The sequence below is a fragment of the Leucoraja erinacea genome, chromosome 1 (assembly GCF_028641065.1).
Source record: "Leucoraja erinacea ecotype New England chromosome 1, Leri_hhj_1, whole genome shotgun sequence".
Lineage (NCBI taxonomy): Eukaryota > Metazoa > Chordata > Chondrichthyes > Rajiformes > Rajidae > Leucoraja > Leucoraja erinaceus.
Window position 1 is genome coordinate 9,797,851 of NC_073377.1, and position 27,423 is coordinate 9,825,273.

Here is a 27,423-nt window from a genome sequence, read left to right on the forward strand (position 1 = left end):
CGGTCTGGTTTGGCTCAGCCACCAAGCACGACACCTGGAGGCTGCAGCGAATCATCCGATCAGCAGAGAAGATTATTGGCTGCAACCTTCCCTCCATATAAGATCACCCCTCATGCTCCTGCACTCCAAGGAATAGAGTCCTATTTCGAAGGTGGGGTGACGGGAGAATGCCGGCCTGGATTACTGCCCTACAGTCACGGGGTTCCCCGGCATCTTCAGTCGGCAGGAGTGGGGCAGGGTTCAGTGATGTACAACGGCCGAGTGCAATCGAGGGATCGGACATCAGAACTGGTCATTCGAGCTGATGTTCAATGTTGTGTGGCCGTGGCTGCACGATTAAGTAAAGCAGACAGAGTCATACAACACAAGTGGGTAGAGTAGAGTAATGCCCCTGTCCCACTTAGGAAACCTGAACGGAAACCTCTGGAGACTTTGCGCCCCACCCAAGGTTTCCCTGCGGTTCCCGGAGGTTGCGGTTCGGAGGTTGGTGGTTGCCGGAGGTTGCAGGTGGTTGCCGGAGGTTGCAGGTGGTTGCCGGAGGTTGCAGGTAGTGGAAGCAGGTAGGGAGACTGACAAAAACCTCCAGGAACCGCACGGAAACCTTGGGTGGGGCGCAAAGTCTCCAGAGGTTTCTGTTCAGGTTTCCTAAGTGGGACAGGGGCATTACCTTTTTGAGATGAGTTGACCGCCTGGTACACTGCAAGCAGCCACAGGCTTAAGGCAGCCGGGATAACCTTGGGCTGCAGGATCCAGGAGTGTTCTACAACAGTCCACTGGACGATATGTGTCCCTGTGTTACTACTGCTTGGGAAAACACTCTTGTTTCAGGAGCAAACAAGTGGAAGGGCTTCGTGTAATCTGGGAGCCCACGGGCCTGGACGGACATGAGAAACAAACCTCTTGAGGGATCTAACTCAGCGGTTATTGATGCTGCCTTACAGCACCTGAGACCCGGGTTCGATCCTGACCACGGGTGCTGTCTGTATGGAGTTTGCACGTTCTCCCTGTGAGCGGGTGGGCTTTCTCCCACACCCCAAAGAGGTACAGGTTTGTAGGCTGGATAAATCAAGAGCCCAAGTGAAAAACGAGGTGCTGTTCCCCCAATTTGCGTGTGGCCTCACTCTGACAGCGGAGAAGGCCCTGGGCAGGAAGATCTGCCTGGGAATGAGAAGGGGAAGTTAAAATGTTTGGAAACCTTCAATAGCTCCCTTTAACACGCACCTGTACAACGTGGACAGCTCGATTGTAATCATGTATAGCCATTCCTTCGACTGGGAAGGCATGCAACCTAAAGTATTTCACTGTACTAGACTCCCAAAAGCACCCTATGGATTACTGGATTATAGCGGACTATCAGCAATAACAGACACAATCCCCCCTCCACGAGGTAACGAGGTTTTACTGTACATCAGTTTCTGATGAGTCTGAAGAAGGGTCTCGACCCGAAACGTTGCCTATTTCCTTCGCTCCGTAGATGCTGTCTCACCCGCTGAGTTTCTCCAGTATTTTTGTCTACCTTCGGTTTTCCAGCATCTGCAGTTCCTTCTACTATTTGTGTTTTTGCTGCACTGCCCTCTGTCGGGTTATGCAGCCTGAAAAAAAGAAGTAGCAATATTATTGTCCTCTTTAGCTTCTTAAACAAAAAGGAAACACTTTTTTTTAATCGTAGGGGAACAGAAGGGCAGCCTTGGTGGATACATTGAGGAAGCCCGTGCCAAGAACACAGCAGCGGCAGAAGACTGACTGACCGTGAAACTCTGGTGCAGTCGCGACCTGAATACTCACTCGCCCGCACGGAAACGAGAAGTCCTCCGCAACCATGTCGAAGAAGACGTTCACCTCAACGAATTGCTCCAAGCACAACGAGGAGTTCAAGCTCTATTGCCAAGAGGACGAGGTGCCCGTGTGCGTCATCTGTATCGTGGCCGGGCGGCACAAAGCCCACTCCGTGGTCACCTTGAGCGAGATGCTCAAACATGCCAAGGTAAAGACCACCCACCCACTTGTCCCAAACCCTTCCTTCCCTTCACCATCATTTAGGCTCACAACATGGACCGTTTACCCCGCAACGGCTGAGGGGAGACCTGATCGAAGTATATACAGCTAGAAGAGCCGAGGCATAGGTAGAGTGGACAGTCAGAACGGTCACGGTGGCACAGCGGTAGAGTTGCTGCCTTACAGCAAAATGCAGCGCTGGAGACCCGGGTTCGATCCCGACTCCGGGTGTCTGCTGTATGGAGTTTGTGCGTTCTCCCCGTGATCTGCGCGAGTTTCCTCCCACACTCCAAAGACGTTCAGGTTTGTAGGTTAATTGGCTCGATAAACAAATGTCAAATTGTCCAAGTTGGCGATATGCAGAGTACTGCCCTGCCGACTACAAAATTCAGAAGGTTCAGAACAGTCAGAAGGTATACGGAAGACCAGCACAAAAAGCTGGAGTAACTCAGCGGGCCAGACAACATCTCTGGAGAGAAGGGAGAATGGGTGACGTTTCGGGTTGAGACCCTTCTTCAGACATGAAGACACAAAAAGCTGGAGTAACTCAGCGGGACAGACAGCATGGGTCTCGACTCAAAACGTCACCTATTCCCTTTCTCCAGAGATGCTGCCTGTCCCGCTGAGACAGGGAGCTTTTTGTGTCTATCATCGGTTTAAACCAGCATCTGCAGTTACTTCTAACACAGAAAGTATACGGAATCTGCCAGAGGAGGTAGTTGAAGCAGGTACTGTCACGTTTAAAATAAAATTGGACAGGCATATAGTTTTAGAGGGATATGGGAAAATGCAGGCAAGGAGGGCAAGTGTAGATGGGGCAAGTTGGGACAATAGACAATAGGTGCAGGAGTAGGCCATTCGGCCCATCGAGCTAGCAACGCCATTCAATGTGATCATGGCTGATCATCCCCAATCAGTGCCCCGTTCCTGCCTTCTCCCCATATCCCCTGATTCCGCTATATTTAAGATGTTTGAAGAAGGGTCCCAACCGTATAATGTCACCTGTCCATGTTCTCCAGAGATGCTGCCTGGCCCTTTGAGTTACTCCAGGACTTTTTGTGTAAACCTAGCATTTGCAATGCCTTGTTTCTACAAAATAAACTGAACGTTGGTTAAAAAAAAAACGTGAACCTGCCGAAAGATTTGGTTTCTGGGCAGCAGACCTCAGTTGGTTAAGATTGATGATAACATTTCCTCCACCCTGACCAACACACTGACGCCCCCTCAGGGGTACGTTCATAGTCCCCTGTTCTACTCCCCGTATACCCATGGCAGTATTGCCCAATACAGCACCAATGGAATCTTATTAAGTTCACCGATGATACCATCATTGATGGGTGGATCAATAACAGTGATGACACATAGTACAGAAGAGGCATTTGGAAGCTTCGATCGTGATGCAAACGCGATAATTCCCGATATTTTGGATCTTTAAATCTCCACGGCAAATATTTGCTGTTAACCCGCTGCTTTCTACCTTCAGTTCCCTCTTGTAATTACCTTACTTTCTATCACACACGCCTGAAAACACACAAGGTCACTGTGCAAGACGGTCACAAACGACTGCACAGAAATTTCAGCTCTGTAGTCAGGCCGTTTTCCATGTTTCTGGCACTGTAGGCAGAAACTCTACCGCTGCGCCACTGTTCACTAACAAGATAAAAGACTGAGATATGTCCTCCTAAGTTTTCGTCACGTGCGGGGGGGACACAACCCTCATTTGACATTTGTGAAATCACCCTATAGACATGGGCTGTAGCCTAAAAATGCCCCTGTCCCACTTAGGAAACCTGAATGGAAACCTCTGGAGACTTTGCGCCCCACCCAAGGTTTCCGTGTGGTTCCCGGGGGTTGCAGGTGGTTGCCGGAGGTTGCAGCTAGTGGAAGCAGGTAGGGAGACTGACAAAAACCTCCATTATGTTCCGTGGAATCCACATTAGCAGCAATCTAACCTGGTCCCTTCACATTGACATGGTAATCAAGAAAACATATCGTTAGGAGGTTGTGGCTTGTGGCTAAGAGGACAGTGACGTGTATGATGTTAGACTGACAACCTAGATATTATTGAGTTCAAATCCCAGCTCTTGAGACTTGTGACAAGGAATCCAATGAACCTGCTCTGCGGGTGGTTTTCAAGAATCTGTCTATGATGAACAAAGACCGTGTGTTTATCTTAAACACTGTCCAAAATACCCGAGCAGTCCCCAAGTTGCAAGAATCTCCCTGAACTTTCAGGACAATTTGTGATCTTGTCAGCGCTGTCCATGTCCTTGTGTCGGTGTATTGGTGGAAAGAAGCTTCTGCCAAGGTCGTGAATATACTGCAACAATGATATAGAGAAGGCAACTTTATGAAAAGGGATTGGCTGAAGAAGTCTGAAGAAGTCTGAAGAAGGGTTTCGGCCCGAAACCTTGCCCATTTCCTTCGCTCCATAGATACTGCTGCACCCGCTGAGTTTCTCCAGCACTTTTGTGTACCTTTTATGAAAAGGGAGACAGACACAAAAGACTGCAGATGCTGGAATCAGGGGCAGAATATCAGCTGGAGCATCTCACTTGGTCAGGCAGCGTCTGTGGAGGCAAAGGAATTGTCGGCCTTTGGTCCGATGCCGAGTCTCAACCCGAAATATTTAATATCGCTTTGCCTCCACTGATGCTGCCTCCCAGCAGGTTGTTTTTCGCTTCAATAGTACAAGTGATTAAAAAAAAAATTGTGATTGATAAATTGTTTCTTTGAAGGAATATTGTGTGATTTGGTTTTAACTCAAGCCATATTTAAGATTGGTTGACTGAGAGTAAGTTAAAATTTATCAGGTGTATTTTTAAATTAAAACTGTAGATTGGTTTATGCATGCAACAGCTCAGCATCACTAACCCCGCCTTACTGTATCATTTATACTAACACCCACTTCCCATGCTACGCAGTTCGGTAGCAGACTGGAGTCAGTGACTACTAACATGTTGTCAAGTCTGAATGTACATTAAAGACTATCTTAAGTTACACGTGTGTAAATGTCTTATTTACATGGTGTCAAGTAGGGACGACCTGCATCTCCTGTCTATCGGTCTTTATTTTATTTTATCAAGTTGTTATTTCCATTTTTTGCGATGGCTTCTTCCTGCCGAAAGCCTGCACAGCTCATTTTTGACTCGGATATCGCTGAGCGCTGGGCTACTTTTGAATTGGATTACCGGCACTACATTAACATCGTGCATCGAAATGAACCAGACGCTGTCAGAGCCTCTCCTCTACTCAACCTTGCTGGCCCAGATGCCATGAAAAGAGCGAGTACTTTCCGGTACTCCCCAGCGGTCCTGGGGACCAACAATCAGGTACTGATACCAGAAGAAACAGCCGACGTCCCTGCCGTCTTGTTACGTAAATTTAGTGAGATTTGTGACCTGCCCTCTAATCACATTTTAGAAAGGGCGAGATTCTTCACTCGCAAACAGTTGCCGGACGAACCTGTCGAGAGCTTCATCTCTGATTTGCGTTATTTAGCCCAGAGGTGCAGATTCGAAACCATGACTGACCAGTTAACTAGAGACATTCTGGTGACAGGGATGATTGATCAGAAGCTGAGGTCTGAGCTCCTGCGCAAACCCGATTTAACCTTAGAAGATGCTGCGCATGCCTGTAGAATTGCAGAAATCATTGACCCGTTAAACAGTCAGCGCGATTCAGACACTAAAACAATTAATCCGACTGGATTTAATAGACCGCGATCTCAGACAGAGAGTACAAGATTTATGACCCGGGCCAACCCTACATCTAGTAGCGAGCCCCCCAAGAGATGCCCGAATTGCAATTATCTGCATTCCAGGCAGTCACAATGTCCTGCATGGAAAGACCTGTAACTATTGTAAGAAAACGAACCATTTCTCTGCTGCCTGTCGTTCTCGTGGGAAGATGCCCTTCAGTTCCAGACCTAACCTAAACATGCTGCTGCAAGGCGATAACAAAATCGCCATATCTAACAGGCGGTCTACTGACGTGGCCCAAACGCGTACGGACCAAATCCTCCCCTTAGATATGGGGAGTCAAATGTGTATTGACTCCTACATGCACCTGGCCGGCTGCCCGGCCCAACTGTTCTGATAACCGGCAACAACTTCGACTTTCATGCTATGCTCGACTCTGGGGCAAAGGTCAACGTAATGTCAATAAGCCTCTACAACAAGATAAGAAATAATGAGCTCCTGATTGCAGACCGCTCCACTCTACATGCTTACGGGGGTGAGGTGCTGGTACCACTGGGAAGAGCTACTTTTAAATGCGTGCTGAGAAAAACCACAAGGGATCTGACCTTCGACATTTTGAACTCTAACTCTGTGACTCTGTTGGGCAACCAGGCGTGCCAAGATTTAGGACTGATTTCGTTCGACAAAACTGTCCACAAGCTGATGATATCGATGAACCCGGTAAAGGAATACCCTGATGTGTTTGATGACAAACTAGGCAAGTTGCCTGTGACCTACAAGATATCCACCGACCCCAAGGTGGTACCGGTTGTTTGTGCACCACACCGTTTGTCACACGCCATGAAGGACAACGTTGAGTCCATGTTAAACAATATGGTCTCCATGGGTGTGCTGGAAGCAGTCAGTGAGCCCACCGATTGGGTGTCCACCATGGTTGCTACCCTCAAAAAGGATAAGAATTAAATTTGTGTGTGCATCAATCCAAAAGACTTGAACCTTGCCATCAGGCGCTCCCACTATCCCATGAGCACAGTTGAGGATGTTGCGGCACAGATCGGACAGGCCGCCGTCTTCTCTGTCCTCGATGCAAAAAGCTCTTTCTGGCAGATACCGCTGGACAACGAGTCATCAAACCTCATCACGTTTTCTACCCCGTTTGGCAGATTCAAGTTTCTGCGAATGCCATTCGGTATCAACTCTGCCAGTGAAGTTTTCCAGAGGACCATGGAGCAGCTGTTCGCTGGCCTTCCGTGCGCTATTATTCTTGATGATATCCTAGTGTATGGCAAAGATGCGACAGAGAACGACCAAAACCTGAGGTGTGCCATGGAACGGGCAGGCCAGATCAACCTCAAGCTCAACCCTAACAAGAGCAAGTTCCGGGTTTCAGAGGTCACCTACGTTGGCCATGTATTCACTCCCGCCGGCCTCCAGCCCGATCCACAGAAAGCTGCTGCCATCACTGAGATGCCGGCCCCCACCGACGTGCTCGGCCTCCAGCGTTTCCTGGGTATGGTGAACTATCTTGGAAAATTCATACCAAACCTCAGCCAATTGAGCTCGCCCCTGCGACAACTGACTAAAACGGACACTGCCTGGTCCTGGTTCCCGCAACATCAACAAGCATTCGACGCTTTAAAGTCCAAGCTGACCAAGTCCGACTCTGACATTCTTCGATTTGAGACGCCCTGTGACTATCACCTGTGATGCCTCGCGATTTGGGCTCGGTGCAGCCTGCCTGCAGCCTTCTTCCGATGGTTCCTTGCTTCCCGTTTCTTATGCCTCCCGTACCATGACCGACACAGAACAACGGTACGCACAGATCGAGAAAGAGCTGCTTGCTGTCGTCTTTGCCTGCTCCAAGTTCAAGGACTTTATCTTCGGAAACATTTTCACGGTTGAGCCAGACCACCAGCCACTGGTGACGAACCTGAACAAACCCATCCATGCTGCACCAGCCCGTCTGCAACGCATGATGTTGCAGCTCCAACGTGTCGACTTCACCCTCGTTTATAAAAAGGGTACGGACATGCACGTTGCTGATACTCTCTCTCGTGCACCTCGAGCGTCCTGTGAACGCCACCCCTATGAACGGGAAGAGCTTCTGGTTCTTGGCGTTGACTTCGTTCCCACTAAACAACTACAGTGCCTAGCCGAACACACTGCCGCCGACCCCGCTCTCCAAATACTCTCATCAGTGATCAAAGGGGGTTGGCCAGACAGGCGCTCTAGCGCACCAGCAGAGACACAGCCGTTTTTCCTAGTCCGCGACGAACTGGTCATACAGGACGGCGTTATAGTCAAGGGCCACAAAGTCGTGATCCCTTCATCGTTGTACGACAAATACTACAACGAGGCACACCGTGGTCACCCGGGAGTCAACGCTACACTCGCCCACGCACAGAACCTGTTCTACTGGATGGCCAAATACATACGAGACCGTATATCCTCATGCCCCACCTGCAATAGTCTTGCACCTCACCAGCAGAGGCAGCCCCTACTGCAACAACCTGCACCGGCCCTGGCCTGGACTTCGGTGGCGGCAGACATCTTCGAATGGCGCGGTAAGCACTATCTCGTTCTCGCCGACTCGTTTTCAAACTGGTTCGAAGTAGACCTACTGACCTCCCTCACATCTGAGATGGTCATCCGAAAACTAAGAAAGACACTTTTCCACATTCGGCTCACCTGTCCGTCTGCAGACCGACAACGGTAGACAGTTTACCAGTCACGAGTTTAAGCTCTTTGCCAACCGATGGAATTTCCACCACGTCACGAGCAGCCCCGAGTACCCACAGAGTAACGGACTTGCTGAACGGGCTGTCAGGAGCGCTAAACAACTGATGGAGCAATCGCGCCTGGCAAATTCGGACTTTTACCTTGATCTCCTGAACCTCAGGAACATTACCAGAGACGGGACTCTGGGATCACCAGCCCAGCGACTAATGTCCAGAACAACAAGACCTCCGATTCCTATTGCTCAGCAGAAGCTGATACCTCGAGTGCTGGAGCCTGCCTCAATCCAAAAGCGCATTCAGGAGAAACACGATATTCAGAAATGGTCGCACGACAAATCATGCAAACCCCTCCTGCCTCTACTGCCGGGACAGGTTGTTCGTTTACAAACTACCAGTGGACATTCCCGTCTGGCTACTGTTGTCGGCACGGCTGATGCGCCTCGATCTTACCTTGTGGACTATGAGGGGACAGTCTACCGCCGAAGTCGTCAACATCTACTTGCTGTACAGGAACCCCGTCCGCTGCCGGCGGGACCCTATGCTCCCCCGTTTCAGTTCCAGCCGTTCGCTGCAGATCCATCGACCGGTCCCCGCTTGCCCCAAACGCCTCGCATATTCCATTCTCCTCCGCGCAACGCGGCTGTGGCTAACCCCGGGGCTACCCCTCCTGCACGCTTCTCCTCTCCGCCACTTCCGGCCTCCTCCGCAGCTTTCTCGCCTCCGGGTCCACCGCCTCCCTCTAATCTTTCCGGTGAAGGAGGGGAGGATTTGGTCCGTATGTGTTCGGGCCGCGTCAGTAGACCGCCTGTTAGATATGGCGATTTTGTTTAACTTTAATGGCATGGATGCTCACTATACTCACCTCTTCAAAGGGGAAGGATGTAGATTGGTTTATGCATGCAACCAATCATATATAGCTCAGCATCACTAACCCTGCCTTACTGTATCATTTATACTAACACCCACTTCCCATGCTACGCAGTTCGGTAGCAGACTGGAGTCAGTGACTACTAACATGTTGTCAAGTATGAATGTACATTAAGGACTATCTTAAGTTACACGTGTGTAAATGTCTTATTTACAAAAACTAAATAATACTAAATCCTAAATCCAGTCTGAAGAAAGGTCTCGACCCAAAACATCGCCTATTCCTTCTCTCCATAGAAGCTGCCTCACCCGCTGAGTTCCTCCAGCATTTTTCCAGCATCTGCAGTTCTTTCTTAAACAAATCCTAACTATAGTTCTCTTAAAATTAGTGATACTTTTTGCATTCAGCTATGAGAGGCCTGAATTATGTTGCAAATTAGTATTGCCTTTTTAGAAAGATAACATTTTTCACGCTTTTCCTGAAGAAAAACATGGATGAGCATTCTTGGGAAAGAGTGAGCTGGCAGCAGTGTGCTGGGGTTGGGAGAGCCCGGATATGGTGGATGAGAGAGATGGAGGATGGGGGGTGGGAGAGATAGGGGATGGAGGGTGGGGGATGGGAGAGTCAGGGGATGGAGGGGGGGGGGGGGGGGGGGGGGGGGGGGGGGGGGTGGGAGAGACAGGGGATGAACCTGGGGCTGTGATTGGCTTGTGTGGACCAGGATGAGATGGGAGTTGTCATTGGCCGGGGTAGAGAGGGCGAATAATGAGTTTAGTGCTGTGATTGGTCAGGGTGTGCTGGGATTTCCTTAGACTATAGAGATACAGCATGGAAACAGGCCCTTCGGCCCACCCTGTCCGTGCCGACCAATGATCACCCCGTACACTAGCACTATCCAACACACTAGGGATAATTAACAATTTTATTGAAGCTAATTAACCTACAAACCCATACGTTTTTGGATTGTGGGAGGAAAATGGAGAAAATTCATGCGGTCGCAAGAAGAATGTACAAACTCTGTCCTGACAGCACCCGTAGTCAGGTACGAACCCGGGTCAGGCAGCAACTCTACCGCTGAGCCACCGTGTCGCCTGGTTGCCCAGGATGTCCTGGGAACCATGAATGAGCTGTGTGGGAAAGGAAATATATTTAGAGCTGTGATTAGGATGGGTGCATGAAACAATACAGCACAGGGTCAGACTGTTCGGCTCATAATGTCCATGTCGAACATGATGGCAAGTTAAACTAACCTCTGTCTACACGTGATCCATATACCTCCATTCCCTGCATATCCAGTGCCGATCCAAAAGTCTCTTAAATGCCTCTTTTACATCTGCCTTCACCAATACCCGTGTCAGTGTGTTCCAGGCATCTGCTGCACCTTGTGTAAAACAACCTGCCCTGCACATCACCTTATGTCTTCATTTTATGCACAAATCTTTCTTTTTAATGTCAGAGTGTTATGTAGAGAGAGAGTCATAGGGTCATGCAGTTTCTTAAATGTTGGGATAGTCCCACCCTCAACTACCTCCTCTGGCAGCTCGTTCCATACACCCTCCACCCATTGTGTGAAAAAAGTTACCCCTCAGATTCCTATTAAATCTTTTCCCCTTCATCTTAATCCTATGTCCTCTGCTCCTCGATTCACCTACTCTGGGTACCAGACTCTGTGCATCTACCCGATCTATTCCGCTCACGATTTTATACACCTTTATAAGATCACATAAGTGTCTTGCAAAATGTATATGCAATTTATGAAAAATGTATGTTTTTGCACGTTGTCTTTGAGCCTGTGATGCTACAGCAAGCAAGATTTTCATTCTGAAAAAGAGTCTGAAGAAGGGTTTCGGCCCGAAACATTGCCTATTTCCTTCGCTCCATAGATGCTGCTGCACCCGCTGAGTTTCTCCAGCATTTTTGTCTACCCTAGATTTTCATTTCATCTGTCCCTCACTATATTTATGCTTATTATAATATACTCGACTTTACCATGATGCCAATATTAACTAACCCAATTTCTGCATCCCTGCATTTTAAATCCATCCTTTTCATGTCTGTACATGTTCCTGTCTAAAAGTTTCTATCGTACCTGTATCCACTACCTACCCTGGCAGTGTGTGCCAGAAACCTATCGCACCCTGTACAGAAAACCTGCCATGTAACTTTCCTTTAGACTTTCTTTCCACTCACCTTAAACCTATACCCTGAAGTATTTGACATTTCCACTGGGATAAAGACTCACCATCTAACCTATCTATATATTTTCATAATTTTATATACTTCAGACTGGAGAAGTGTCCCGACCTGAAACATCATCTCCCCTCATAGATACTGCCTGACCCGTTCAGTTCCACCAGCACTTTGATTTTTGTTTTATATTCAGTGTCCTGATTTATGAATGCAGGGATGCCATATACCCCTTTGTTATAACCATCTTATCTACTTGTGTTACAACTTTCAAAGTCCATGCAAACAACATCCGCTGCCCTGGCCTCCTTGATTGTCTTATCCACCTCCTCAAAAATCTCAATCAAGTTGTTAAGACATGATCTCCTGCACTGCGGAGCAATGCTGGAGTTGCTGCCTTACAGCGCCAGAGACCCGGGTTCGGTCCTGACTATGGGCGCCGTCTGTACGGAGTTTGTACCTTCTCCCTGAGACCTGCGTGGGTTTTCTCCGAGATCTTCGGTTTCCTTCCACACTCCAAAGACATTCAGGTCTGTGGGTTAATTGGCTTGGTATACATGTACATTGTCCCTAGTGTGTGTAGGATAGTGTTGGTATGCGGGGATCACTGGTCGGTGTGGAGTCGGTGTACCGAAGGAGCTGTTTCTGTGCTGTATCTCTAAACTAAACTAAACTAAACTAAAAAAGCCATGTTGACTCTCCCCATTTAAGTCAATGCTTTTCCAGATGGAACAATTTTTGCCCCACCTAAGCCTCTGGCATTAGAAACATAGAAACATAGAAAATAGGTGCAGGAGTAGGCCATTCAGCCCTTCAAGCCAGCACCGCCATTCAATATAATCATGGCTGATCATCCTAAATCTGTACCCCGTTCCTGGTTTCTCCACATATCCCTTGATTCCGTTAGCCCCAAGAGCTATATCTACTGTAACTCTCTCTTGAAAACATCCAGTGAATTTTCCTCCACTGCCTTCTGTGGCGGAGAATTCCACATTAAGGATGTCCCAGTCAATATCAGGGAACTTAAAGTTACCTACAACAACATTCCTCTTGTTTTTAAATCTTTCCATAATCTGCCTACATATCAGATCCAGGGTAGTTTAGTTAGATTCATTCTTGTCACGTTTAGCAAGGTACAGTGAAAAGCTGTTTGTTGTGTGCTATCCAGTCAGCGAAAAGACTATACTTAATTATGGGTGTCAAGGGTTATGGGGAGAAGGTAGGAGAAAGGGGTTAGGAGGGAGATACAGATCAGCCATGATTGAATGGCGGAGTAGATTTGGTGGGCCGAATGACCTAATTCTGCTCCAATTGATTATGACCTTATGATTACAATCAAGCTGTCCACAATAAAAAGTATAATATTCAGTGCAAGATGAAGTTTAATAAAGTCAGATTAAAGATAGTTCAAAGTACACTAATGAGATAGATGGGAGGTCAGGACCGTTTTCTCGATGATGAGAGAATGATTCAGTTGCCTGATAACAGCCGGGATGAAACTGTCCCTGATATGCGTTTTCAAACTTCTATACCTCTTACCTGAAAGGAGAGGGGAGAAGAGCGAGTGACTTGGGTGAGACTGGTTCTTGATTATGCTGGTGGCATTGCCAAGGCAGCGTGAAGTGTAGATGGAGTCAACAGAAGGGAGATTGGTTTGTGTGGTGGTCTGGGCTACATCCACATCGCTGTGCAATTGTCTGCGGTCTTGGATGGAGCTGTTCCCCAAACCATGCTGTGATGCACCCCGATAAAATGCTTTCGAGTTTGAGTTTAGTTTATTGCCACGTGTACCGAGGGGCTGCGAAAAGCTTTTGTTGCCTGCTTACAAGTTAGCGGGAAGACAATATATGTCGAGGCATCCACAGTGGACAGATGCATGATAAGGGAATAATGTGAATAAAGTCTAGTGCAAACGGCGCATCTGTAGATGTTGGTTGTTGGGGACAGGCTGAGTTTCCTAAGCCTTCAGAAGGGCCTGTCCCACTTTCCCGCGTTATTCCCGAATTCTCCCGAGTTTTCAAACTCGCAGAATGTTCGTAGCGAGACCGTAGCGAGACCGTAGGAGTCCGTGGATATATCGTAGAGGCTCGTTATGCCAGCCGTAGGTACTCGGGGCATCAGATAAGTCGGGATGTTTTTTCAGCATGATGAAAAATGTCCACGAGTAAAGAAATAGCCCAGAGTACTTACAGTGGCGTAACAAGCCGTTACGATACATCCACGGACTTGTTAATAACTCGGGAAATTGGGAAGCAGAGGTGCTGGTGTGCTTTCGGGGCCATTGTTTTGATGTGGCTGGTCCAGGACAAATTGCGGGTGATATTTATTCCTAAGAACAGGAAGATTTCAACCATCTTTACTTCCGCACCATCACGACTGCTTCCTGAAGTCAAGCACGATCTCCTTTGTCTTGCTGACAAAGGTTGGGTGATGGGAAGTGCGAAGGCTTGTAATCACACGTGGATGAGCTGGGAGCTGCAATATCAACAGATTGCAAGGAGAATGGGCCAAATATGTTTCAAACGTGATAGTTCCTGCCTCAACTACCTTCTCTGGCAATTCGTTCCATATAGCTACCACCCTTTGTGTAAATTAGTTGCCCTTCAAGTTCTTATTAAATCTTTCCCCTTCACCTTAAACCTATGTCCTCTGGTTCTTGATTTCCCCCTACCCTCGGTACAAGACTCTGTGCATTGTCCTTATCTATTCCTCCAATTATCTTATACACCTCTATAAGATTCCCCCTTCATTTTCCTGTGCTCCAAGGAATAACGCCCTAGCTTGCTCAGCCTCTCCCTATCAGGTTGGTGGGTCCAGAGGACATGCCGAGATTAGGAGCCAGGATCCACCTTCGACTAGAGGAGCCTTTGAAAGGCAGAGACTGTGATTGTCTCAGGAGGGCCTAGGGGGCAGGTGGAGGGGAGTGAGTTGGAGGCTGCGATCAAGGTTGGATGGGCCGTGGGAGAAGCTGGAATTCACAACTGGGCCTGATGGGATGCTGAAAGAGCCAAGGGCTGGAACAACTCTTGTAGTCAGCACTTTTATTAAAACAAAAAGCAGCTTCATTAGATTCAGCTTCATTAAATATACAGATAACCTCTCATTAATATTCCTTTTGGTGCCATGTACTCTGTACCAATTTCCGCTCTTCCCTTTTACTTCTAAGGCTTCTATAATTCAATCATGTGTAAATCTAAGACAGACACAAAATGCAAGAGTAACTTAGCTGGACAGGCAGCATCTCTGGATACAAGGAATGGGTGACATAGAAACATAGACATAGAAACATAGAAATTAGGTGCAGGAGTAGGCCTTTCGGCCCTTCGAGCCTGCACCGCCATTCAATATGATCATGGCTGATCATCCACATCCAACAAGATGTGGCCCTTGTATGATCATCCATCCTGATCATACAAGGGCCACATCTAACTCCCTCTTAAATATCGCCAATGAACTGGCCTCGACTACCCTCTGTGGCAGAGAGTTCCAGAGATTCACCACTCTCTGTGTGAAAAAAGTTCTTCTCATCTCGGTTTTAAAGGATTTCCCCCCTTATCCTTAAGCTGTGACCCCTTGTTCTGGACTTCCCCAACATCGGGAGCAATCTTCCTGCATCTAGCCTGTCCAACCCCTTAAGAATTTTGTAAGTTTCTATAAGATCCCCTCTCAATCTCCTAAATTCTAGAGAGTATAAACCAAGTCTATCCAGTCTTTCTTTATAAGACAGTCCCGACATCCCAGGAATCAGTCTGGTGAACCTTCTCTGCACTCCCTCTATGGCAATAATGTCCTTCCTCAGATTTGGAGACCAAAACTGTACGCAATACTCCAGGTGTGGTCTCACCAAGACCCTGTACAACTGCAGTAGAACCTCCCTGCTCCTATACTCAAATCCTTTTGCTATGAAAGCTAACATACCATTCGCTTTTTTCACTGCCTGCTGCACCTGCATGCCTACTTTCAATGACTGGTGTACCATGACACCCAGGTCTCGCTACATCTCCCCTTTTCCCAATCGGCCACCATTTAGATAATAGTCTGCTTTCCTGTTTTGTCTGGTCGAGACCTTTCTTCTATCCAGAGATGCTGCCTGTCCTGCTGAGTTACTCCAGCATTTAGTGCTTATCTTCTGTGCAACCCAGCATCTGCAGTTCTTTCCTACACATAGTCTATATCTGTTCTGTATTTGTCTGCCCAGAATGTAATACAGCACCTCACATTTTTCAATATTACTCCCACCTGCCATTTTTATGCTCTCTTATGGGATTCACACTGTTGGATACACTATGTAAGGGCGGCATGGTGGCGCTGCAGTAGAGTTGCTGCCTTGCAGCGTCGGAGACCTAGGTTCAACCCTGACCTTGGGTGTTGTCTGTACGGAGTTCATACCTTCTCCCCGTGACATGCGTGGGTTTTCTCTGAGATCTTCGGTTTCCTCCCACACTCCAAAGACGTATAGGTTTGTAGGCTAATTGGCTTGGTTCAATTGTAAATTGTCCCTGGTGTGTGTAGGGTAGTGCTAATGTGTGGGGATCGCAGGTTGGCGCGGACTCGGTGGGCCGAAGGGCCTGCTTCAGCGCCGTACCTCCAAACTAAATTTAACTAAAAATTTGAACAAGGAAGCAAAAATTACGAAGAAAACCTTAAGCACAGGGGCAAAGTTCAAAGCAAGAATCTATCCATCTCTGCCTTAAAAAATATCCACTGGCTTGGCCCCCACAGCCTTCTGTGGCAGGATTCCACCGATTCACCACCCTCTGACTAAATACATTTCTCCTTATCTCCTTCCTAAATGAACGTCCTTTAAAAAAACATGGAAAGATAGAAAATAGGTGCAGGAGTAGGCAATTCAGCTCTTCGAGCCTGCACCGCCATTCAATATAATCATGGCTGATCATTCAAAATCAGTATCCTGCTCCGGTTTTTTCCCCATATCCCTTGATTCCCTTAACCCTGAGAGCTCTCTTGAAAACATCCAGTGAATTGGCCATTTGAAGAAATTCCCATTCTGTTGCCTTCTCCCCGATGTCCTCCCACAGAACTCCAATGTGATCTTGCCGTAGCCTGTTACAATCTCTGCAAGGCTTACTCTGTACTGCACAGCCACGGCAACAAACACCAACATACCATTTCACCTTCTGTGAATTCTGCACCTTCTGACAGAGCCCACCAAGATCTCTCTCTACATTAAAATTACTAGTTCCTTTATTAGGAAAATTACTAGTTCCTAGTATACAATTGGGAGTAGCATTGGACTTCAGTAATTTGTTTGTACAGATGGTACTTGCTGAGTTACAAAGTGGAAAGCCAGTAGCTTGTCAATGTTACACTACACTGGCGAGATATCAGACTGGCACACTAATGGTAAAATTAAGAAGCTTGGCATGTTTTTTTAATCTTAAAAACTATATCTGAATGAAATCTGTTATCGTTAATACAACAGATGGAAAAAGGATCTAAGACTTCTGGTCACAGTGCATTTGGGAGTCAAAACTATATCTGAATGAAATCTGTTATCGTTAATACAACAGATGGAAAAAGGATCTAAGACTTCTGGTCACAGTGCATTTGGGAGTCAAAACTTGAACATCGTGTACAGCATAGACATTGTGGACCGAAGGGCCTGTTCCTCTGATGTGTAGTTCTATGTTCTAAATCATTAACCTGAATTCCCTTATTATGTAATAATCGTATAGCTGTATGCAAACGTTTCATTGTAATTCTATATTAATTTTGAAAATATGAAATTAAATAAAATCATTATCTCAGTCTAATGTCCATTCTCCAGAGACACTTTGTTGTTGCCAGGACTATGGTCTGAGCTATAGAGAGGGGTTTGGAAGGTTGGGACTATTTTCCTTGGAACACAGGAGGATGAGAGGTAATCCAATAGAGGTGTATAGAGTCATCAGAGGAATAGATTGGGTAGATGCTCACTCATGCCCAAAGTAGGTGAATCGAGGACCAGAGGACATAGGTTTAAGATGAAGGGGAATCTGAGGGGTTGCTTTTTCACACAAAGGGTGGTGGATGTATGGACAAGCTGCCAGAAGAGGTACTTGAGGCTGGGACTATCCCATCGTTGAAGAAACAGTTAGACTGTTGCATGGATAGGGCAGGTTTGGAGGGTTATGGACCAAAAGCTGGCAGGTGGGACAAGGCATAACATAAGATGTGGGGAATTGATACAAAGCTTGGCAGAATGGCACACTCAAAAGTGTCACGGATTATTGCTCCTGGTAGGATTGTAAACCTTATTCCTTACATGTACTCCTCTAAAAGTGGCACAGGCAGTCTCTATAAAACAATTAATCCATGCAACTGCAGCAAAAAAGAATGGTGCCAAAAGCTGATTGACATTATTTTCCAATGGCCCTGGAAATGCAACAGTCTTAGACTGAATATTCTGTAACAGGTCACACAGTCTGTTACCCAGCGAACAAATTCTGAGTAAAACTATACGTTTTTTGCAGAGTGCTATGTTTGAAATACAAATTGTTTTTGATTTGGTCAGAGCAGGATACTATTTAGGGGCACGGTTATCAACAAAAAGAACATATTAGAACATTGTTTAATTGTATCTTTTAAGAAGGTCTTTGGTCAGGACATTAGCAAAACCCAAAATTAAGCATTTCCTGAAATCCGATGAAAGAATATAAATGTACATAAGAAATTGCAGATGCTGGAATCTTGAGCAAAACGCAAAAGTGTAGGGGGAACTTAGCAGGTCAGCCAGCATCTGCGGAGGGAATTTGAACAGGCGATGTTCCGGTTTGAGACTTTTCTTCAGACTGTATGGAGGGGTGCGGGGTGGGGGGGGGGGGGGGGGGGGGGGTTGTGGAAAGCTGGAAAAGAAAGGTGGGGAGGACAGAGCCTGGTAAGTGAAGTCTGAATAAGGCTCCCAACCCGAAACGCCACCTATCCATGTCCTCCAGAGATGCTGCCTGACCCGCTGCGTTTCTCCAGCACTTTGTGTCTTTTTGTTCGGGCAAGTGATAGGTGGGTATAGGCGAGGGTGGTTAGACAGAAAGTGCTGGAGAAACTCAGCAGGTCAGGCAGTATCTCTGGAGAAAAAGGAAACGAGTAGCGGAAAAGACAGACAGGTGGCAGAGGGGGTGGGGTTGCCCTGTTGGTGAGGAATGATATTCAGTTGGTGAGGAATGAAATTGCAAGGAGTGACATTGAAACAGGAGATGTGGAGTCAGTATGGATAGAACTATGGAATTGTAAGGGTGGAAACACCCTAATGGGACTTATCTACAGGCCCTCAAATAGTCGTGACATGGGGCGCAAGTTGAATCAGGAGTTAAAATTGGCATGTAGTAAATGTAATGCTACGGTTGTTATGGGAGATTTCAACATGCAGGTAGACTGGGAAAATCAGGTTGGTACTGGACCCCACACAAAGAGAGTTTGTGGAGTGCCTCCATGATGGATTCTTAGAGCAGCTTGTACTGGAGCCTACCAGGGAGAAGGCATTTCTGGATTTAGTGTTATGTAATGAACTGGATTTGATAAAGGACCTCGAGGTTAAGGAGCCATTGGGAGGTAGTGACCATAATATGGTCAAATTTAATCTACAATTGGAGAGGGAGAAGGGTAAATCGGAGGTGTCAGTATTACAGTTGAACAAAGGGGACTATGGAGCCATGAGGGAGGAGCTGGCCAAAGTTGACTGGAAAGATACCCTAGCAGGGATGACAGTGGAACAACAATGGCAGGTATTTCTGGGGATAATACAGAAGGTGCAGGATCAGTTCATTCCAAAGAGGAAGAAAGATTCCAAGGGGAGTAAGGGGCGACCGTGGCTGACAAGGGACATCAGGGACAGTATAAAAATAAAAGAGAAGATTTACAACATAGCAAAGATCAGCGGGAAGCAAGAGGATTGGGTAATGTTTAAAGAGCAACAGAAGATAACTAAAAAGGCAATACGGGGAGAAAAGATGAGGTACGAAGGTAAGCTAGCCAAGAATATAAAGGAGAATAGTAAAAGCTTTGTTAGGTATGTGAAGAGGAAAAAACTAGTTAAGGCCAAAGTTGGTCCCTTGAAGACTGAAAAAGGTGAATTTATTATGGGGAACAAGGAAATGGCAGATGAGTTGAACAGGTACTTTGGATCTATCTTCACTAAGGAGGACACAAACAATATTCCTGATATAGTAGTGGCCAAAGGATCTGGGGTGACAGAGGAACTGAAGGAAATCCACATTAGGCAGGAAATGGTGTTGGATTGACTGATGGGACTGAAGGCTGATAAATCCCCAGGGCCTGATGGTCTGCATCCCAGAGTACTTAAGGAAGTGGCTCTAGAAATGGTGAACACATTGGTGATAATTTTCCAATGTTCTATAGATTCAGGATCGTTCCTGTGGATTGGAGGGTGGCTAATGTTATCCCACATTTTAAGAAAGGCGGGAGAGAGAAAACAGGGAATTATAGAGCAGTTAGCCTGACATCAGTGGTGGGATAGATGCTTGAATCAATTATGAAAGATGAAATAGCGGCACATTTGGATAGCAGTAACAGGATCGGTCCAAGTCAGCATGGATTTACGAAAGGTAAATCATGCTTGATTAATCTTCTGGAATTTTTGGAGCATGTAACTGGGAAATTGGACAAGGGAGAGCCTGTGGATGTAGTATACCTGGACTTTCAGAAAGCATTTGATAAGGTCCCACAGAGGAAATCAGTGGGAAAAATTAGGGCACATGGTATTGGGGGTAGAGTGCTGACATTTATAGAAAATTGGTTTTGCAGGCAAAAAACAAAGAGTAGGGATTAACGGGTCCCTTTCAGAATTATAGGCAGTGACTAGTGGGGTACTGCAAGGCTCAGTGCTGGGACTGTTGCTATTTACAATATACATCAATGATTTAGATGAAGGGATTCAAAGTAACATTAGCAAATTTGCAGATGACACACAGCTGGGTGGCAGTGTGAACTGTGAGGAGGATGCTATGAGAATGCAGGGTGACTTGGACAGGTTGGGTGAGTGGGCAGATGCATGGCAGATGCAGTTTAATGTGGATAAATGTGAGGCAAAAACAGATTATGGTGTCAAATTGGGAAAAGGGGAAGTATAACGGGATCTGGGGGTTCTTGTATATCAGTCAATGAAAGTAAGCATGCAGGTACAGCAAGCAGTGAAAAAAGCGAATTGCAAGTTGGCCTTCATAATGCGAGGAGTTGAGTATAGGAGCAAAGAGGTCCTTCTGCAGTTGTATAGGACCTTAGTGAGACCACACCTGGAGTATTGTGTGCAATTTTGGTCCCCTAATTGGAGGAACGACATTCTTGCTATTGAGGGAGTGCAGCGTAGGTTTACAAGGTTAATTCCTGGGATTGCGGGACTGTCATATGTTGAGAGAATGGAGCGGCTGGGCTTGTAAAGTCTGGAGTTTAGAAGGATGAGAGGGTATCCTATTGAAACATAAGACTATGAAGGGTTTGGACATGCTAGAGGCAGGAAACATATTCCTGATGTTGGGGGAGTCCAGAACGAGGGGCCACAGTTTAAGAATAAGGGGTAAGCCATTTAGAACAGAGATGAGGAAACACTTTCTGACAGAGAGTTGTGAATCTGTGGAATTCTCTGCCTCAGAGGGCTGTGGAGGCCGGTTCTCTGGATACTTTCAAGAGAGAGCTAGATAGGGCTCTTAAAGATAGCGGAGTCAGGGGATATGGGGAGAAGACAGGAACGGGGTACTGATTGGGAATGATCAGCCATGATCACATTGAATGGCGGTGCTGGCTCAAAGGGCCGAATGGCCTACTATTGCACCTATTGTCTATTGTCTAAATCGAGAATCAGAGGACATAGGTTTAAGGTGAGTGGGGAAATATTTAATAGGAACTGGAGGGGCAGCTGCTTCACACAAAGTGCGGTGGGTATATGGAACGATCTGCCAGAGGAGGTAGTTGTGGCAAGTACTATCATAACATTGAAAAAACCTTTGGATAGGTACATGGATAGGAAAGGTTTATGGGGATACGGGACAAATGCAGGTAGGTGGGACTAGTTCACATCGGGCATCTTGGTTGTCGTGGGCAAAGGCCTGTTTCCATGCTGTATGACTATATGATTCAATGACTCTGAATCAAGCAGTCATAGAGAAGATCATGTAAATTATCAACGGCAGACATGATGAATACCACCTTAGCATTGTATTATAACTCCCAGCTGCATTTATAGCCAGTAAAGTTTAGTTTAGTTTATTGTCACGCGTGTAGCTTTTGTTGTGTCCTAACCAGTCAGCAGAAAGACAATACATTACAATCGATCCATTTACAGTGCGTAGATACATGATAAGGCAGTAACGTTTAGTGCAAGGTTAAGCCAGCAAAGTCCGATCAAGGATAGTCCGAGGATCACCAAATAGGTAGATAGTAGTTCAGCACTGCTCTCTGGTTGTGGTAGGATGATTCAGTTGCCGGATAACAGCTGGGAAGAAACTGTCCCTGAATCTGGTGGTGTGTGTTTTCACACTTCTGTACCTTTTGCCTGATGGGAGGGGGGAGAAGAGGGAGTGGCCAGGGTGCGACTCATCCTTGATTAGGGTTGCTGGCCTTGCCGAGACAGCGTGAGGTATAAATGGAGTCAAAAGAAAGATAGATAGATATAGATATGCCATTTATTGTCACTATACATGTACAGTGAAACTGAAAGCTGCTCGTACTCAGTGCATACATACAATTTAGCACAAAAAACAAGAGACAGAAAAACAAAAAAACAGAAGGGAGATGGGGGGGGGGGGTGAATAGGTGCACAAAAGGAGGTTGGTTTGTGCTGTGTCTACAATTTGCTGGTTTCCGAAACCAGGCTGTGATACATCTTGATAAAATGCGTTATATTGTGAATCTGGAGAAGTTGGTGAGAGTTGCAGGGGACTTGCCAAACTTCCTAAGCCTTCTAAGGAGATAGAGGCGTTGGTGTGCTTTCTTGTCCGTTGCTTCAATCTGGGTGGTCCAGGAGAAGTTGTTGGCGATATTGACTCCTAGAAATTTGAATTTCACATTACCTGAATTTGAAAGTGCATGCTCCTTAGATTTCAGCTTTCAAATGAATTCATTCTGTGAGCCACCCACAGGGCAATGTGCTAGATTGTTATTTCCATTGATAAATGGGGAGGCATGGTGGCACTGCAGTAGAGTTGCTGCCTGACAGCACTTATAATGCCAGAGGGCCGGGTTCGATCACGATTACGGGCGCTGTCTGTACGGAGTTTGTACGCTCTCTCCATGGGTTCTCTTCGAGATCTTCACTTTCCTCTCACACTCCAAAGACGTACAGCTTTGTAGGTTAATTGTCTTGGTATAAATGGAAATTGTCTCTAGTGTGTGCAGGATAGCATTAATGTGCGGGGATCGACGTGGGCCGAAGGGCCTGTTTCCGCGCTGTATCTGTAAACTCTAAACTAAGTAAAGAAACTGCTGGTGAGTAACAAATCTGTCTTTTTGTTTTACTTGTCAAAGGCAACGTTGGAGGCACAGTCTGGAGAGCTGCAGAGACATATGGCATTGATCCAAAACAACATCAAACTTGTTGCCGGTAACATTGTCGAAGTGAATGTGAGTAGCCTCACCATGTTAACCAAACCTTAACTCTATCCGAAAATAAGATATGTTTTGATCTTGTAGAGGTGTATGTATTCATGAGGGGATCAAGGGGTCACAGTTTAAGGATGAGGGGGAAATCTTTTAGGACCGCGATGAGAAAAACATTTTTCACACAGAGAGTGGTGAATCTCTGGAATTCTCTGCCACAGAAGGTAGTTGAGGCCAGTTCATTGGCTAGATTTACGAGGGAGTTAGATGTGGCCCTTGTGGCTAAAGGGATCAGGGGGTATGGAGAGAAGGCAGGTACAGGATACTGAGTTGGATGATCAGCCATGATCATATTGAACGCCGGTGCAGGCTTGAAAGGCCGAATGGCCTACTCCTGCACCTATTTTCTATGTTTCTATGAATAGATAGGGTGAATGCACAGTCTTTTGCCCAGTGCATAGTTTAGTTTAGTTTAGAGATATAGCGCAGAATCAACCCCTTTGACCGATTGAGTCCGCACCGACCAGTGATGCCCGCGCACTCTCCCACACACACTAGGGACAATTTTTAGATTTACACCAGCCACTTAACCTACAAACCTGTACATCTTGGGAGTGTGGGAGGAAGCCGAAGATCTCGGAGAAAACTCACACAGGTGACGGGGAGAACGTACAAACACGGTACAGACAAGCACCCGTGGTCAGGATCGAACCCGGGTCTCTGGCACTGTATGGCAATAGCTCTACCACTGCGCCACCGTGCAGCCCAACAACAAGATGACATACTATATGTTTAAGTTGAGGGGGGCAAAGATAAGATAAGATAAGATACATTTATTGTCATTTGGACCCCTTGAGGTCCAAACGAAATGCCGTTTCTGCAGCCATACATACAAACACATAGCCCCAAGACACAACATAATTTACATAAACATCCATCACATCGCTGTGATGGAAGGCCAAATAAACTTATTTCTCCACTGCACTCTCCCCCCCCCCCCGATGGCCGGGTCAAAGTCAAAGCCCCCGGCTGGCGATGGCAATTGTCCCGCGGCCATTAAAGCCACGCCGGGTGGTGCGAGGTCGCACACCGGGTCTTGGTGTCAGAGCCCCCGGTGTGCGCTCGCAGAGTCCCGCGGCCATTCCAAGCCGCGCGGGGCAGTGGTGTCAGGCCCCGCTCCAGGTGCTCTTCGACCCCGCAACTCGGGCGGGAGAAGTCGCCGTTGCGAGAGCCCTTCCAAGCCGCAGGCTCCTGGTGCCGCCGTCCACAGACCTGTCGTTGGGAGTCCGACTCACCGGTGAGCCGCAGCAGCAGCAGCAGCAGCAGCAAGGCTCCTCCACCGCTCCCCCGTTCCGGACTCGGCCAGTACACACATGACGGTGGCAGTGAGTTGAAGCACCAGATCCCGGCTCCTTCCTGTTGGAGGCCGCTCCTGTTGCGGCCCCAACGACAACGGAAACCTGACGAGAAAAGGTCGGGTCTCCCGTGCAGGGAGAAATTGAAAAAGTTTCCCCCCCCCCTCCCACCCCACCCCCACCCCCCCACACACACACCCCAAAAAAAAAATAAAAAAAAACTACATTGAAACACAGACAGAAAAATAATAAAACGCGGACAGACTGCAGAGGCCGCTGCTGGCCAGAGCTGCGCCGCCCCCACCGAATTCAAGCCCAAGATTCAAGATATCTGGATGTGTCTCCATCCTTTTACTGGAGGGGGGACTGGCGTCATCACTGGCCTGGGCACTGGGGTGGGGACTGGCACGGGGGCAGGGTGGGGACTGGGGTGGGGACTGGGGTGGGGATTCAGGGTGGGGACTGGGGTGGGGACTGGCGTGGGGACTGGTGGGGGGCTGGTGGTGGGGACTGGTGTGGGGACTGGCGTGGGGACTGGTGTGGGGAATGGCGTGGGGACTGGCACGGGGAAGGGTGGGGACTGGCGTGGGGACTGGCGGGGGGACTGGGGTGGGGACTGGCACGGGGACTGGCGTGGGGACTGGGCGGGGGGACTGGCGTGGGGACTGGCACGGGGACTGGGGTGGGGATGGCGTGGGGGGACTGGCGTGGGGACTGGCACGGGGGACTGGGGTGGGGACTGGCGTGGGGACTGGCGGGGGGAGCCGCTACTGGCACGGGGACTGGCGTGGGGACTGGCGGGGGGACTGGCGTGGGGGACTGGCACGGGGACTGGGGTGGGGACTGGCGGTGGGGACTGGCGTGGGTGGCGGGGGGACTGGCGGGGGGACTGGCGTGGGGACTGGCGTGGGGACTGGCGTGGGGACTGGTGTGGGGACTGGCGTGGGGACTGGCGTGGGGACTGGTGTGGGGACTGGCGTGGGGACTGGCGTGGGGACTGGCGGGGGGACTGGGGTGGGGACTGGTTTGGGGACTGGCGTGCACAAACTGGCGGGGGGACTGGGGTGGGGACTGGCGGGGGGACTGGCGGGGGGACTGGGGTGGGGACTGGCGGGGGGACTGGACTTGGGGACTGGCGGGGGGACTGGGGGGGGGACTGGCGGGGGGACTGGTGTGGGGACTGGCGTGGGGACTGGCGTGGGTGGCTGGGGGGACTGGCGGGGGGACTGGGGTGGGGACTGGCGGGGGGACTGGCGTGGGGTGGCGGGGGGACTGGCGGGGGGACTGGCGGGGGGACTGGCGTGGGGACTGGCGGGGGGACTGGCGTGGGGACTGGCGTGGGGACTGGCGTGGGGACTGGCGTGGGGACTGGCGGGGGGACTGGGGGGGGGACTGGCGGGGGGACTGGCGGGGGGACTGGCGGGGGGACTGCCGGGGGGACTGCCGAGAACGCAGGGGACCCGGCAGGGGGGCCGCCAAGAACAAAGAGTGACCCGGCAGGTGGCAGGTCTGGTTCACTGCTGCGTGAAAATAGGACAGTTCGATGAACTTTTTATAACTTTGTCGGTGCCAGAAACTTGGTCTGCCATGTGATTTTACCGGACCTCGTGCAAAAAAAAATTTCACTGTACCTAGGTATATGTGACAATAAAGTATCATTGAATCATTGAATGTCATAATACCCTGTATATCTTGACATCCATTCTTCAAAATGATGATATGCTCATCAATGAGCACCATTGTTGCATGCTTGGCAATGTCAAGAAATGCTTAGACTGATACACTATATCTGATAATGTTACATAGCGACGGCAGAAATAATTCACCAAATATATTCTGTTGATCTATTTCGATCCACTGTGCCTGACCTGTCCTCATTTGTGATTCAGGCGACAACAACAAAACTTCAGAGGCAACTATCTCAGAAGTACAGGGACATGATTGCGACCTTGAAGAGCGTGGAGGACGAAACAATGTCCGTCGTCAAAGCCGAACAGACGAGAGTTCTGAAATCCTTAAATGAAAACATAAGCAAAAATGAGAAGGAAGCCCAGGAGATCCAGACAGTGATTGAACAAATCTCATTCCTTTGTAAAGGCGGAGACATTTATCAAATAATGCAGGTACGACATTTAGTGTTTGATTTGCTAATTACCCATTCTTGACATAATGCCGGAATATTCTGATAGTGTCAACAGACATGGGAGGTTTTTATCTCCAGCAAAGCCATTAAGTCATAGATTCATGCAGCACGGCAGCATGGACAAGTTGGGCTGAAGAGCCTGTTTCCATGCTGCATGCAATTTGTGACACAAATTACTAGTAAATTGTACACATCTACATTATCAACACTAGTACTTTGTACACATCCCACCTGCCTGCGTTTGACCCATAATCCTCTAAATCTACCCTATCCATGAACCTGTCCAAATGGCTCTTATATGTTATGATAGTAGACAATAGACAAAAGACAATAGGTGCAGGAGTAGGCCATTCGGACCTTCGAGCCTGCACCGCCATTCACTGTGATCATGGCTGATTATCCACAATCAGTACCCCGTTCCTGCCTTCTCCCCATATCCCTTGACTCCACTATCTTTAAGAGCTCTATCTAACTCTCTTGAAAGCATCCAGAGAATCGGCCTCCACTGCCTTCTGAGGCAGAGAATTCCACAGATTCACGATTCTCTGGGTGAAAACGTTTTTCCTCATCTCTGTTCTAAATGGCCTACCCCATATTCTTAAACTGTGGCTCTTGGTTCTGCACTCCCGCAACATATTACCTGCCTCTATCGTGTCCAATCCCTTAAGAATCTTATATTTTTCAATAAGATATCCTCTCATCCTTCTAAATTCCAGCGTATACAAGCCCAGTCGCTCCATTCTCTCAACATATGACAGTCCTGCCATCCCGGGAATCAACCTCATGAATCTTCACTGCACTCCCTCAATAGCAAGAATGTCCATCCTCAAAACTACACACAATACTCCAGGTGTGGTCTCACCAGGGCTCTGTACAGCTGCAGAAGGAC

General features: G+C 48.0%; 1 protein-coding gene across 1 annotated transcript; it reads left to right on the forward strand.

Moving 5' to 3' along the window:
- The first annotated feature begins 542 nt into the window (after positions 1-542).
- On the forward strand, positions 543-27,299 carry LOC129706492 (E3 ubiquitin-protein ligase TRIM17-like). The gene is made up of 3 exons (XM_055650872.1): positions 543-1,984; positions 22,965-23,060; positions 26,281-27,299. The coding sequence occupies exons 1-3, from the start codon at positions 1,820-1,822 to the stop codon at positions 26,554-26,556; spliced, it is 537 nt and encodes a 178-aa protein (XP_055506847.1). The 5' UTR covers positions 543-1,819; the 3' UTR covers positions 26,557-27,299.
- Positions 27,300-27,423: the final 124 nt, after the last annotated feature.